Source organism: Gopherus flavomarginatus, chromosome 1, assembly GCF_025201925.1.
Source record: "Gopherus flavomarginatus isolate rGopFla2 chromosome 1, rGopFla2.mat.asm, whole genome shotgun sequence".
NCBI classification, from domain to species: domain Eukaryota; kingdom Metazoa; phylum Chordata; order Testudines; family Testudinidae; genus Gopherus; species Gopherus flavomarginatus.
Window position 1 is genome coordinate 31,340,472 of NC_066617.1, and position 16,350 is coordinate 31,356,821.

The following is a 16,350-nucleotide window of genomic DNA, read 5'->3' on the forward strand; positions in this document are numbered from 1 at the left end:
CCCCTTCTTGCATGTTTATGTAAAATAGAGTCGCTGAGTTGTATGTCATACTCAGTAGATTTTCCCCACTATGTGTGGAAGGAAGGTTGAGCAGGCTAGATGTACTGTTCTTAACTCCCTGACATTTAGGTGAGCCTCTAGCTCTCAAGATAATCAAAGACCTTGAGTCTTCAGGGACCCAATGTCAGCCCACCAACCTGGAGATGATGTGTCTGTGACTAGGATGAGTATTGGTCATGTGGGAAGGAAGGGAACTCCCATGCAAACTTTTAGAGGTTCTGTCCACAATCCAGAGATAACAGGACTAGCTCTGGCTTGGAGCATATACTGATGCTAGCCATGTCTGCAGCATCCTGAACTGCAGCCTGGCTTTCTACACTACACAGGTACATGCTGCTATGTGACATAACAGGCTGAGGCACTTGCATGCTGTCATGAGTGGGTAAACTTTCATTTCAAGTACAGTACTAGATATCGAATGGTTTCAAATCTGGTCTGTGGCATGAAAATCCTAGCCTCTGTGGAGTCAAGAACTGCTCCAGTGAATTTTTTCTTGGATGGATCTTGGGAATGGGAAGCAAAGGTATGGCTGTCAAAAAGGTTGTTGACAAAATGCTTTCTTTTTGTCACTGGAGTGTAGATTCCAAGAGATTTGAGTGTTGCCCTGGAAGATGTATGGCTGTGAAGCTTGTCATCAGTTTTCTTGGAGAGTAGGGCCTTCAAATGAAAGGTCCTCTGTGCAGGGCCGGCTTTAGGAAGTGGGGGGCCCTGGCAGGGATGACTTTAAAAAGAAAACAAACACACACACACACACACACACACGGGGCTTGTATTCACCTGGCGCTGCTCTGAGTCTTTGGTGGCACTTCAGCGGTGGGTCCTTTGCTAGCCCCAGTTCTTCAGCGACACTGAAGGACCCACAGCTGAAGCATCGCCAAAGACCCAGAGTAAGCGAAGGACCCGCCGCTGAAGTTCCGTTGAAGACCCAGAGAGAGTGAAGGACCGGCTGCTGAAGACCCAAAGTGCCGCCCGGTGAGTAAAAATTAAAAACGTGCCCCTAGCCAGCGAAGGGATTCTCACTGGGCGCGGGGCCCTCTTCAGCGCGGGGCCCGATTCGGGGGAATTGGTGCAATAGGTCTAAACCTGGCCCTGCCTCTGTGGTCTGTTGGACTTCAGCATGTATTCTGGATGACTGTAACCATGAACACAGTGATCGCTGATGCCATGGTTTGAGCGCCCGAATTTGCACTATCCAGACTGTCCCGGAGGACAGTCCACACTCCTCCACAACTACTGAGAACTTTTGCTTGCAATCCTCTGGTAATTAGTCTTTGAATTTAGCAACATTCTCTCAGACTGTATAACTGTATTAACTCAGGAGTGCCTGCTGGTTTGCGACTTTGAGCTGCAGGCCCACTGAGGAATAAAGTTTGTGACCAAACAATTCTAGGGGTTTTTTTTGTTTTTTTTTTTATATAAAGTCCTTGCTTATAGGTGTGGAGGCTTGTTGTCCCTAGCTTTCTCATTTTGCTTTGGGGGACAGAGAAGACGATTTCTGCCAAAGAGTCTTGACAGGCTCCATGGTTGCCTTGTTGATTGGCAGAGCAACCTTTGCCAAGCTGGCAGACACCAGGATGTCTCCCAACTTGTGAGAACTCTAACATACTTCTTCTGGCAGGATGTCAAGGATCAAGGCCACTATTTTCAGGAGGTCTTCATGGGTCCAGTTTTCTTCTGGAGGAGGCGAATCTCCCACTGAAACAACAGCATCACTTTGGTGATGAAGAGGAGTCTGCAATCTGAACCTGAAGTGGAGGCCACTCTCCCCATGTGATGCTTCAGCCAGGAGTCAAAGTGCTGCTTCCATAAGCAAGCCCTTAAGCCTTGCTGCTCTATCCTTTTGTGAACAGGGTTTGAAGCTCTTGCAGATGACACAATTGTCACTAATGTGAGCCTCACCCAAGCACTTCAGGCAGGTCAGATGAGGATCACTGATCAGCATGGAGTTTGAACACATCCCACAGGACTTGAACCCTAGGGAGTAAGGCATTGTTCTGGTACTGAGCCTAGTACCGAAAAGAAAGGAACAATCTCCAAGGACACAAAACACAGAAACCTAGCGCTAACTAACTTGAAAAACTAACAATAATTAACTTCAACTATTTACAATGAGGGAAGCACCTGAGTAAACAATTCTGAGATTGCTTCTACAACTATCACTGGCCATAAGAAAGAACTGAGATGGGTTAAGGGCAGCTCCGCCTTTTAATATCAGCACTCAGTGACACAAGGGGACAAGGGGGTTCTCGAGCCACCCCAATGTCTACTGATGGGGAAAAAAGTCTCTGACATCTGTGTACAAGGCATGTACACACCTACAGTGAAACTGACATATGCAATCACTTGAAGAAGAATTATCAATGATTTGCTGTCAAACTGGAAGGCGGTATTTAGTGGGGTCCCACAAAGATCAGTCCTGGGTCCAGTACTATTCAACATTTAAATTAATTACTTGGATAATGGAGTGAGGAGTATGCTTATAAAATTTGTGATGACACCGAGCTGGGAAGGGAGTGTTGCTTGCACTTTGCAAGACTGGATTAGAATTAGAAATGACTTTCACAAATTGGAGAATTGATCTGAAATCAACAACATGAAATTCAATAATGATACTGAAAGTGCAAAGTACTACATGGAGGAAGGAAAAATCAAATCCACAACTACAAAATGGGGAATAAGTGACTAAGCAGTAGTATTGCAGAAATGGATCTTATAGTGGATCACAAACAGAATACCAGCCAAAGATGTGATGCAGTTGGAAAAAAAAAAGGCTCATATTTTGGGGTGTATTAAAAGGACTGTCATATGTAAGATATGGGAAGTATTTATTCTGCTTTACTTGGCACTAGTGAGTCCTCAGCTGGAGTACTGTGTTCAAGTTTAAGTACTGTGCCAGCCTTTAAGAAAAATGTGGATAAACTGCAGAGAGTCCAGAGGACAACAACAAAAATGACAAGATTTAGACATCTGACCTATAAGGAAAAGTTAAAATAACTGGATATGTTTAGTCCTGAGAAAAGAAACTGAGGGGGGCCTGATCACAGTTTTCTAATATGTTTAGGGCTCCTGTTTATCAGAGTTTAATAATTTAATTTTTGAAGGTTTATTTTTTTTAGCAATTTTTGAGTTTTAGGTAATTGTTCAGAAATGGGGAGGGGGTTTCAGGTCTTTCTCTTTGCATATACTGTAATGGCTAATGTGTATTACACATATTTCTCATTACAGTATTAATACAATTATATCCTCAATACTTTTTGTAATGTGCACTAGAGAACTTCTAGTGTGCAATAGCAGGGTCTACCTAGACCAATTAATGTGCAATATGTTAGCGCGCTTTACAAGTCACATCCCGGTACTCCATGTTACTGTTCCATGCACACAAGTCCTTAGATACAAATAACTATTTCTAGTGTTTTCCTGGTGTTAAACACCAATTTCATGTTTTTTTGTATTGGGGGTTTTTTATCTGTGCTTATTGGTTAAAACCTAAAATCACAATTAAATATGTTAAGGGCTGTTATAAAGAGGACAGTGATCAATTGTTCCCTGTGCCCACTGAAGGTAGGAGACGTAATGGGCTTAATCTTCAGCAAGAGAAGTTTAGATTAAGTATTAGGAAAACTCTTCTAACTATAAAGATAATTCAGTACTGGAACAGGTTATCAAGGGAGGTTGTGGAATCCCAATCAGTGGAAATTTTTAAGAACAGATCAGACAAACATCTCTTTGGGATATAAATATACTTGGCTCTGCCTCAGTGTAGGGAGAAGGGATTGACTAGATAACCTCCTAAGGTCCCTTTCAGCCCTACATTTCCCATGATTCTATTATTTCAGTCAACCACGTTCTGGCAACCTGCTGAAGGCCTGGTGCACATTGCTGGCACCATACTCTCTTCATTGGGGTAAAGTTTAGTACCTGATTCATTCAGAAAGTGAACTGCATGAGGAAGTTCGTTTTCATCCAGCTGTAACTGATTTTCTTGCACCAGTAATAATAATCGCTTATGGTCAATCACAGGAAATTCAGTTGGAACATTTTCACGCTCAAATAAAATTATCTTCTCAAGTTCCAGATAGCTGTCTGGGATTAGCTGTCCTACTACTGGCTGGTCTCTGATCTGTGCAATTATGAATAATAATCTTAAAACACATTTAGTTTTTTTTTTTAATTTCAGACAGATGCATGCAAGATGTAAATTAAGCAGAAAATAAAGGTAACCAAATGTCAATAGAACAAAAAAAGAGTTATCTGATGACTAACCACAGCTTAGTCATCAGATACAGATTCACAGAAATAAAAAAAAATTTCAAGATACACTATGAACATTTTAAAAATTAATTTTTCATAAAGTACTTCCAAAATTCACTTATACAAAATAAATAATTATAATTATATACCAGGCATCTGAAAAGATTTTGTTTTTCAAGTCTTTCTTACCACAATAATGAGAGTTCAGTTAAATGTTGAAAAGATCTGAGTCAGGAATCCTGTATGTAAGTGAAGCACGCATACCAATGACTAAGGCTACGAATTTTTCACAGAAGTCACAGATTCCATGACCTCCGTGACTTCAGCAGCCGCTGATGCTGGCTCAGGGGCCGCTTGAGCTGGGCAGCCCCATGGCCAGCAGCAACGGTTTGGGGGTGTGGGAGGGGGCTAGGGGCAGTTGGTTGGGGAGGGGGGGCGCTTACCTTAGGGGGAGGGGGGCTCCCCAGCTCCCATGGTCCTGCAGTTCCTAGATGTCAAAGGGGCCGGGGCATGAGGGGGCTCCGCACCACACGCTGGTCACGCTTGCGGGCCCCACCCCTGCAGCTCCCATTGGCTGCGGTTCCAGGCCAATGGGAGCTGCGGCAGCTGGCCCTTGCGGTGGGAGCAGCACACCTAGCCCCCTGACCTCTCTGCCACCTGGGAGCTGCAGGGACACGGAGCCAGGTAGGGAGCTCCTGCCAGCCCTTTTCCCCAAGCACCAGCAGGGTTATCAGCCACGCCACACAGCCCAACCCAGCAGCAGTGAGGGTACCGGGCTTCGCTGCCCGCCCCCACACCAGCAGGGTCCCCCAGAACGCCCCTCCCCCAGAGCACCCGCAGCACCCCGCCCAAGTTTTAGTCATGGACATTTTTTGTAAAAGTCATGGACAGGTCACGGGCCATGAATTTTTTTTTACAGACTGTGACTTTTACTAAAAATACCCGTGACTAAAACATAGCCTTACCAATGACATACTCTCAGCAGTTTAGAATCCTAATGCTGTTCTACATATCATTGGGGCAAAATCCTGGCCCCACTTAAGTCCATGGAAATTTTGCTATTGGCTTCAGTGGGGCCAGGATATCATCCCTGGTGTTTACCTGGAACTAACCTAAACTGAAGCAACTATGATTTTTTAGATATCTATAAACAGCCTTTCAGATTCTTATATATGAAAATGTTCACATAAGATTTGTTCCAGCTCTTTTTATTTTGGCCTTCTAGTTCTCCATGATCCCTTACTGGAATCAACATTAATATTTTATTGTACCAAATATCTTTTGACATTATTCAGTGGTAACAAATGCTCTTCTACCTTGAGGCTAGAGGAAAAATACTGAGTATTAATTTAGCTTCACAAACTACTTAATTAGTTAACAATCTTTCTCTGAAGACTCCCCCTCAAGTTCTTAAAATGCTTAACAATCTGGTGCTGGATTTTATATGTGACAAGAAATATTATTACGCCCTTAAGTACGCTTGGAAGACTGACAGCCTTGGGCTACCTATTTTAAAAACTTAAATAACTTTACCTTTATCTTCCTACCTGTTTCCTCATGATTTTCCTTTCACAGAAGCAATATAAAATATATAATTCCTCCTTTCTCCTTATAGCTGCCTTATTTTTTTATTATCAATGAAGTCTAAACACAATGCTAAATTACACTTTAGAGGCTGTTAGGACTGTAAGGGTAGGAGGACTACCTCTAAGAATTCTGCCTTCCTAAGGCAAAATATCTCCAGAATGCTGTGGAAAATATGGCGAGATATGGGACCGCACACCTTTAAAAGGTGTATCCTCCATTCTCCCCAGTGCTGCTCTGTTGGTAGTTTACTGAAGTACAGGAGGTGGGTCTATTCTGTTCCACACAGACATACCCATTCTGGAACAATAAGCAATGGCCTGCTCCCATCCTGTGCACTGCGGAACATACCTAACCAAATTATGGATGTTACTATGCAGGTACACTGCGGCAAAGGAGAAAAAAGGGGTTTTCCAACCTTTCCCCAGCATTTGGTGCACCAGCACAAAACTAGACATAAATATGTTACTTGGGCTGATAGATCATTAGGGCAGGCACTGTGGGTGAAATCCTGCCTACAATGAAGTCAATGGGAGTTTCCAATGACTTCAATGGGGCAGGATTTCTCCTTGTGTCTTTAAAGTATCATGTTCACTGATGGCATTATATAAACAATGGAGAAATAGACCCAGAAATAGAAGTTAGACCCTGTCTTCTCATTAGATTCTCTATCTTCATGTCTCTGTATGAAGAACCTTCTACACCCACTTCTAGGTGTAAAATCCTGGGCTTAATTTTCCACTACACCCGACCACAGCTTGGGCATAATGGAGAGAAAGGTTAACAGGGAGCCAGTTGCAACTCTCTCTCCTCCATGAGTACACCCTTCTCCTGGCCTCTGATCTACACACTGCTTCTCCACTCCTCTTGTCTCAACTCCCAACACATCTGGCTCCGACCTGACACACTCAAGCATGTTGTCGCACAAGACATGGTGAAGCAGCTGGTGCAGAAAGCAACAGAGCTACCTCCACTAGTTTTACACCAGTGGAGATTCTCCTTATATAAGGGTAATTCTCTAAGGGGTTTCTGCAGCTGATATACATTTGCTTTTCCCTTCATAATACATTTTTTAAACTGTGCAAATTGAAGTTAGTGGATGGGAGAATCTGGTCCCCTTATCTTCAGTATGACCTATTCTGAACTGCTGCTTTAAAATAACTCACCTCAGCTTTATGAACTTTCCACTATCATCATTATCCTGGATTAACCTCTAGGACACAAAAGCATAGTCCTACAGCAAATCACAGTATCATAAGTTTAAGAATTTAGAAATGGCTGACTGCCAGCATCACACAAACATTCGGCAGTATGTTGCCGTTCAACAAGAGTGAGTAGCTGTTGATCAGACCAATCAAACAATCCATAAGAAAAATGTTCATCTATTTCAATTTAAATGTTTTATTTCTGATATCTTATATATTAACAAAAATATACTTATGTAACCCCTTTGGGGTTTAAAGAGCATGGTCCCTTTAAATCTTTTCCCAGGGGTGAGGGGGAGAGTAAGAAAAAAGGAGGGAAACTCCAGGGGGTGGGACTGGAGCTCCAGGGAGAGAGGGAGGCAGTCTTCAGGCCCTGGAGAAGGAAGCAGGGAGAACCTGTGTGAAGCCTGAGGTGGACAGGCCCGATCAGGGACAGCCCAGGACAGGAGCCAGGAGGAGCCCTGTGCCAGTGAGAAATCGCCCGAGAAGGACAGGCCGGAGCTGGACCCAGTATCATGGCTGCCCAGAGCTGCGTGGGGCTGTGAGTACTGGGGCTTGTAACTCTGCACTGGGAACAAGGAAGGAGGTTGCTAGATAGTTAAGTGGGGAGGTGGTCGCTCTGTGTGGCTTTGCAGAGAGCGGCAGAAGAGGGCACCGGAGGGGTTTGCTGGGGAAAGTTCACTGGCGCCGAAGATGACCAGGAGCACCCAAGACTCACCACTAAACTGGAACTTTGCTCAGGACTCCTGAACTCTTTGTGCAGACACATTACTCAGTGCCTGCTCCTCCAGATTGTGCTACCACTGGGCCCGTGGGGCCTGGGTTTGAATGCAACCCTGTTCTACTGCTCCCCCTATACTTCCCCTTGTTGTTTTTCTCCTCTCATCCATTGTACTTTTCCTGTGGGTGGGTGTATTCACTCTGGGGGGTTTGGAACAGGTGCCCCTGGGATGGAAGGGATTTCTCCTGCTGCATTCCTGCGTGCGCTTTCTCTTGGCCAGAGCTGCCTGCAGAGCAGACTCCATCTTGGCCATGAGGGCGCTAAAGTTACACTTAGATGATATTTGTGCTAAAGTTTTGAAAAAAAAAGTAATGAAGGCAAATCTGTTGATATTTTTTGGATAGTGATTTGCCTTCTTTATTCTGTTATGTCTAAGGTATTATAGTAAGTTTTAGTAACTTGATTTCAAGCATAAAAAAAAAGTGTTACAACATTCTGTTTCCTCAACAACTTTCAATATAAAGAACAGCATATGGTTTACCTTGAAATTCAGACTCTCCTTTATTATGGTTTTCCGAATTTTGATCATAGCATCAGATTCTTCTGTGGCATTTACAAAATGATAATCTTGGATTGCTGGGAAACCCCTCTTATTCAACAGCTCTTTGGTAATTTTACTCAGACAGGCCTTACGTTGCTTCTCACTAGAGGCATCTAAATGAGTGCCAACAAGAATCACGGGGGATGAGGAAGCTCGAGCCTGTTAATAAGATCCACACAGTTTGTTATCTCAGTGTTGAATCATGATTTTCTCTTTATGTTTACACAATTCAATCATAACATATGAAACTCTAGGAACATGAAAAGGCAACCATGTTTGTCACTGCTGCCTCTTTGTCATAATTTATATTTCTCTATTTTCTTCTCAAAAGTGAAGGCAGAGTAATATTAGGAATTTTAAAAACTGATTTGTTTTAATTCACATCCTGCCAGAATTTATGAAAAAAAACCTGAGTTTTTAAAATATGTAATACAAGGAAATATTTTAGGTCTGCTGATGGAGTAATCAGTAGAACTAAATCTGAAAGTCTATGCGTTTGAAGCTGCACGTCCATTTTATAGTTTTATAGTTTTGATTGGGTAAGGCATTAACAGTGTTACAGTTCTGTTACAAGGATGGGTTTGATCCCGAACACAAACACACCTTTATCTTGGGGAAGCTAGGATCTAGAATCCAAACTTTGCAGCTTGGTTCCACCTCTAATAATATACTCTAGCAAACATATTTTTAGAAAATACAATCTTTCAGCAAACAAATTGGTGCACTTATGAACTAGAGGTACTGAAAGTGGGAAAGGAGTACATGCGAGTTATGGCCTTTTCTAAAAATTCACTATGACTTTATACCTTGGGACAGGGAAACAAGATGTGAACAAGATGTGAACAAGATGAGTGAAGGAAAACAGCAGGTAACAGTTATGAGAAAAGAGTGAAAAAACCTAGTATCTTTGTACTGATCTACCTCTGGTACAGTTAGATTGAAAAGAGTGAGGGTGTAATACTCAACTTGATAGTTAAGGATATGATAAGATCACGCAGGTCATGGATTCTGTGACTTTAATGGACCTCTGTCACTACTTTGGCTTCAGCCTCGCCACAGTAGCTGTTAGCAGCAGGGGCTAGAGCTGTTCCCCACCATGGCAGCTGTGTGTTAACCAGTGTAACTCTACTGACTTCACTGGCGTTTATAGCAGTGAGAAAAGTGAACCAGGGCCAATGTTCAGAACTCTCTATATACTATTTAACAGTTCCCCTTACACTGTTTTGTTTGTCTACGCAAAACAACATCATAACTTGCCAACTTCTCATTATGCATACCCTACTGCACAAATCTGAACTGAAAACTACACTTCTTCATAAGTCTGCAAAAAATTATGAAGACATTTTCATAATCAATAATACACATTCCAGAAACTTCCTAATCTTAATGTTTGCACCAGCTCAGCAGCCCATACAAAAAGTTTCAAGTGAATTCTCTTTGATACTTTAATAGAGTCACTTGGAATCTAAAAATCTATATTATAAAAACACTGCTATTACCTTGATATTAAACAGCCATGGCTTCATAGCATCCACTTCTGCTGGTCCTTTGCTGAGATCATAAACAGCAAGATACAAGGCTCTCTGAGTCATAAAATGTGGATGAGTGCTGTAGAACTCCTCTTGTCCTAATGGATAAAGAAATCAAATATTTCATACTACTTTCCTCACTTCACTCCTTCAGCTGAAAGAAACAGCAGAACCTCATTTCTCCTCAGTCCACTAATCTGCAAACCTAACTAGTTCTCACAAAAATCCTGACAGTCTCATTTCACTTCTCTGCAACACTTTCCATTGACATTAATGGGCTTTGGATCAGACTTATGATGAACTAGGATCTAGCAACTTCAGAGGCTGCTTCTTCCTCCACAAACTTCCTAAATAGCTAAGCTGTACAGGAACAATGCACCTAGAGAGACCCGGGTTTAGACAGCTGACACCAGAGGTAGAACATTCGTAGCTGTTTGACATTGGCTGTGGAACTTAAATAGGCAAGATCAGACTGAGCCCAAGCATGACTGCGTTCAGATCTAAATGAGACACAGATCTTTTGATAAAGACTCTTCCTGGGACATTGACCTCTTTTAGGGGAAAAAATCCCTAAAACTACAAACGTATTGAAACCTGGAAGGAGAGGGTGGACTATAAGTGAAAGAACGAACGAAAACCAAGAACACATACAGGGATGAAATCCTGGCTCCCCTGAAGTCAATGGCAAAACTCCCACTGAGTTTCAATGGAATCAGGTTTTCACCACAGTTTTTCTACTCACTCATACTCTTCTATAATTGTATTTGGTTCTAACATACAAATGTGATAGGCATATTGGAAATACTTAAAGACTGATAAATTAGGGTGGTTAGTGTGCACTTTGCCTGTATATATATATTCCTTTCAGTGTACCCAAACTGAATTCTGATGAAGTACACCAGGGGAGCCCTTACACAACTGTTATGGTCTGTAATCTTAACTATAATTTAACTTAAATTTTGCCTCAGTGCAGGGGAATGGATTAGATGATCTCTTCATGTCCCTTTGAGTCCTACATTTTTATGATTCTACAGCAAATTGCAGTACTCAGCTATTCTGTAGTCACATTACCATAATTAATACTAAACCACTATTATCAAAATAAGTGATCAGAGTACATTTAATCATGAGGTATCCTTGGGTCTTTTGTTTTATGTATTTGTTCAATTAATCACTAATTTGCAAAATTCAGTAACTCACAATGAGTTCCTTGATCCTGAGTATGAATTAGCAAGATTCTGCTGGATGTGGTTTGAGATTTTACAGACTGTTTCTACGAACAAGCATTGCATACATGAGTTAATCAGGGCAATCAATTAATGTTTGTGAACAGAATACCTGCAAAATCCCAGACATTTAATATCATATCTTTCTTCACTTTGCCTTTCACTGGAACTGACCAGTCCTTTACATCTATGCCTATTGTAGGATTCTGCGTCCCCAAATCTGATCGCTTGCATTTCATTAGTTGTTGTAACAGTGTAGTTTTACCACTGCCAGTATTTCCCACAATCATGAGTTTCATTCTATTATAAGGGACAGCCTTCTTTAGCCGCTGCTGAAGAAACCTGGCATGAAAAATAGTTAATAAGAAGTGTATAATAAAGACACATACCAAAAGAAGTCTCGAACTGGCAAACGAAGATCATTCCAACCCCTTTTCAAAATTAACATAAATTATTTAATATTGCATTTAATCTTTTGGACAATGTGTGTGTTCATTTTGTATTTTTTTAAAATGTTTAACACAGACTAAATATCTTGTCTGTTTGGAACAACTACTGCAAAACTTTCTATGAGTGACATATTGTAACATATTAAAAATGTACTAAGCAACCATTAAATACCTTTGTTTGCATAAGAGTCATATGCTTTTCTGGAGGTATCATCAACTCGAAGTGATACTATTACATTTTCATATGACTATGAACCCCATTTTTCTTGAGGAACAAAGGTTCACCAGAGTCATAACTAAGTCAAAGATCATGTGGGAAATCAGTTGATACCTTTAAAGGGGCATATTGTTCCCACACCATCCACTTTGTATTCCACAAAGCCATGAAAAACAGACAACAACAATAGGATAACAAACCTTATAATGTCTCTGGCTTTGCATCCAACATGTTTGAAATCTAAATTAAGATGAAGCCCATCCAAAGGAAGATCCCAGACTTTGGACAACTTTCCCATTTCATCTGGAAAGGATCTCAAGCCAGAATTATAACTTACATCCAGAGATGTCAAGTTTTCAAGGAAGCCAATCTGAGGAGGAATCTGGATAGAGAAAAGTTAATAAACATTTGAACATTTATTAAAAGTGAGTGTTTATTTGTCTATATATGAGGATGAGTATCTTAAGCAAATATTTAATAAGATCAAACACAATTCCAATTCTTTCCTTCCAGTTATTATCATCATCTAAACTATACATGCCTAATATCTTAATTGGACAAGAAAGTAACTCTTAACGAACTAATTTTTTATCCCTTTTACAAAGAAGATGACAAATACTGTTCTTACCACACATTAAAGATAGAAAGAGCTTGAAGAAAGATAGTCATATTCTTTTCAAAGGCAATACACTGTTCTAATTACATGCTATTTTACTATTAGGGTCTTCATTCATAAAAAGTAGCGCAAGGACCAAATTTAATTTAGGGTTGATCTGAAAACCAAGTGATCATTCTAAAGACCATATATAAATAGGAAAAGTGGTTTGATGTTTTTAAGTATCTAAAAATTCATACTTTACCTCCTTTAACTTGTTATGGGACAGATGTAGCTTTTCTAGCCTAGACCATGCATATGCTTTTTCATTCAAGTCCAAAACGTCTATCTGATTGTAGTTAAACAAGAGCTCCCTTAAGTTTAAGGATTTCCAGTGCATAGGTCCAGGCAGGTTTATGATTTTATTGTTGCTTAAATCTACTGATCGCAAACTAAGAAAATAAGAGGAAAAATCAGCAGAGAAAATAAATAAAATGGAGACTACTATAACTATGTTAATCTGTTATAAACAAACAAAAGGGGAAGATATTAGAATAAGAATTTCTGTTGGAAATTTAGATAGGAAAATAGAAAATTATTGATGATATTAGGCCAACCTCAACAATGTTCTTAAAGGAAGTAAGGTTAGAAAGCAACAGTAATTATCTGAGACAATATTGCAAATAGGATGTGGATATATTGGGGTGAAAAAGGAAAAGAAAAGAAAACCAGAGAACTATGACTGATTCAATAAAGCATACTGTTAATGTATTTATTTACACATGGAATTATATATTCTGGAAATGAACACTCATAATGTAATGAATATACTTATTTCAGTGACTGAACCAAAAGTGGCACTTTCAAATACATGCATGCGCAGTTACATCAATATGGGATAATATAATTGTTTTTACTTATACAGTATCATGAGTGTGCATGGTACCATCCAGATGAATAAAAGACCAAATCTAAATTATGCTGTTAGTCACACCTGGGTAAATATGGAGTAACTCAAATAAAATCAATAGTTATTCCAGTTTTTTACCCATATATCAGAGCAGAATTTGGCCAATGGGGCCAGGTTCTAGTGACTTCACAGTAATGGCATCTTTACTAAAATAAACACGCTTATAGCATTCATTTCAATATAATATCAGAAAAATGTACTTATTTTAATGTGTTTTATGAGATTCAAATAAAAAGGCACTAAGTGTTTCCCTAAACGTTCTTGTGTGTATATACTGAAGACTACACGTTGAAGAAACACATGAATTGCAGAATATCAGGGTTGGAAGGGACCCTCAGGAGGTCAGCTAGTCCAACCTCCTGCTCAAAGCAGGACCAATCCCCAGATAGATTTTGCCCCAGATCCGTAAATGGCCCCCTCAATGATTGAACTCACAACCCTGGGTTTAGCAGGCCAATACTCAAACCACTGAGCTATCTCCATTATGCACATTTTTTTCTATGTGCAATCTACGGAACAAATGCAGCTGTGTTTATTTCAAAGTGAAGTATGAACTGTGAAAAATTCCTGGACCTCTTATCGGACTTGTCTGGGCTGGGAGACACAAAGCTTGAGAGCTGCATCTCCTTCAATACGTAAATTAAGTTTTAGGGCTGTCGATTAATCACAGTTAAATCCAATGATTAACTCAAAAAATTAATCATGATTAATCACAGTTTTAAGTCACTGCGATGAATACCAGTTGAAATATATTACATTTTTGGATGTTTTGTTACATTTTCAAATATATTGATTTACATTACAACACAGAATACAAAGTGTACAGTGCTCATTTTATATTATTTTTTATTACAAATATTTGCACTGTAAAAATGATAAAAAATAGTATTTTTCAATTTGCTCTACAAACACTTGTATGAGGTGATCTCTTTATTGTGAAAGTGCAACTTACAAATGTAGATTTTTTTTTGTTACATAACTGCACTAAAAAACAAAACAATGTAAAGCTTTAGAGCCTACAAGTCCACTCAATCCTACTTCTTGTTCAGCCAATTGCTAAGACAAAACAAGTTTGCTTACATTTATGGGGGATAATGCTGCCAACCTCTTATTTACAGTGTCACCTGAAAGTGAGAACAGGTGTTCGCATGGCACTTTTGTAGCTGACATCGCAAGGTATTTACGTGCTAGATACTTCTATAGAAGTACCTTTAGTCAATATGTAACCAGCAGTGGACACTGGAAGGAGTAACAGGAGGGGGCCACAGAGATATTGGATACATAGGAGAGGGGGGTGGAGCTGCAATGGCAGAACCCGGAGAAGTGATAAGAGGGAGCTGCCACGTGAGGGATGAATTGAGGAGCAATACTGGTGCCTAAGAAGTGACTTGAAAAAGTGGGTTGGAGAGTAGTGCTGAGCCTGGGAGGACAGGAAGAGGAAGTGGGCGACTAAACCTCTCTGGAGCTTGGAAAGGTGGTAGAAAGGAATGGGAGTGGCAATGGAAAGGAGCAAGTGCATGAATAACCTTGAGTGTGGGAGGTGTTGCTAGGCCATTTAAAAAATAGTTAACATATTAAAAAACAGCCTCATGGGTCTGGACTGAGGATTTGTTACATCCCTAGTATTAATGTGGTTACAATTAAAGGATGTGCCAAGTGCATTATTTTGGCCAAGGTGCTAAAATTTAACATTGCTGTAGCAAACTCAATAGGGCTAGTTTTCACATGAATAATGCTTTGATGGAACAGGATAATTTGTGACAAACACAACTCTAACCCAATTCAACTTGGGGGGCATATGCATTGTTATTCTTTGAGAAGGAACTTATTGTAGACATTTGGGAAGGGAGCCACTGGACTCAGTTGCCTTGTGTAAAATGATGAAGTTCCAAGACTTAATGAAAAGAGAAATTGCCAGTATCCTTTTTACCTTCTTAGAAGCAATTTGTTTTTTCTGGTGCAAACTCTGGAGGCAAAAATGGGCAGCTTCAGCATTCCTAAAAACATCTTTCAGTTTTTTTTTTAAAAAAGAGAAGTTCATAGTTTGGAACTACCTAGGGGATTCAGGCTTTCTGCAGTTATTGAAGAAAAAGTGACCTACTACAGCTTGAGTAGATAGTCATCATATTTTAGATTTAGACTTTTTAGGATGATTTGCTGAAAACGTCGAGTAGAAACACGCTGTATTTTCTGCTTAATAATTGCCATTCCACTAGGTTTTCCTTCACAGAGGACACAACATTGGCCTTAACAAGTGAAATAACTTACTGTGGAAGAAGAAGAATTGCTTCTGGAATACTGACAAAATGATTTTGAGATAATTTTAAATTTGTTATGCCAGATGGCAAGTTAGGTATGGTATCTAAAATAGAAAAGAAACTGAATTACTTCCTTTAGACAGACATTTTTCAGCACTCTTTACCTTAGTTTATAAAGCTGTCATTTTCTAAAATTAGAGATAGATTGTGAGGCTAGTTTCCAAACACTGGTATCTGTTTCTATTTTTTGGTGCTCAAATTGGCACTTACAAGAGTAAATAACCATTTTAAATCACCCAAGTGTTGACTTGAGCTCCAAAGACAGGATTGGATTTTCTTTTTCAGGTACTCCCATTTGAAAACTGAACTCCCAATTTGAAGAGTTTAGAGGAGAATTAAAATACCTGTTTTCTCCAAACATTTCTACATTTTTAAACTTTTATTAGGCACTATGATATTTAATTTCATATTATTATCCAACATTGAAATATTCTTATTTACATTTTGCTGTGTTACTAATACTATATATGCTTGTCATTCCAACAATGTAGTAAAATACTATATGTACAAAAAAGATTGCTTAAAAACTTCATTTACATAACAGCTACCTTCTGAAAGACTGAGAAACTATATTATAAGCATGTACAAAATAAATAATTCTATATGTTGGTTAGATATGTAAGA

At 39.8% G+C, this 16,350-nt stretch overlaps 1 protein-coding gene across 3 annotated transcripts in view; it reads right to left on the reverse strand.

Annotated features, from left to right (window-relative positions):
- LRRK2 (leucine rich repeat kinase 2) overlaps window positions 1-16,350 on the reverse strand; it is a 119,140-nt gene that overhangs the window by 34,301 nt on the left and 68,489 nt on the right. For all 3 annotated transcript variants that reach the window (XM_050935997.1, XM_050935996.1, XM_050935995.1), the window contains exons 26-32: window positions 15,677-15,770; window positions 12,704-12,890; window positions 12,044-12,225; window positions 11,290-11,519; window positions 9,922-10,049; window positions 8,363-8,581; window positions 3,979-4,180 (exon numbers count right to left, since the gene is read on the reverse strand). In XM_050935997.1, the coding sequence (XP_050791954.1) occupies window positions 3,979-4,180; window positions 8,363-8,581; window positions 9,922-10,049; window positions 11,290-11,519; window positions 12,044-12,225; window positions 12,704-12,890; window positions 15,677-15,770 (1,242 nt within the window). The remainder of the gene's footprint in view (window positions 1-3,978; window positions 4,181-8,362; window positions 8,582-9,921; window positions 10,050-11,289; window positions 11,520-12,043; window positions 12,226-12,703; window positions 12,891-15,676; window positions 15,771-16,350) is intronic.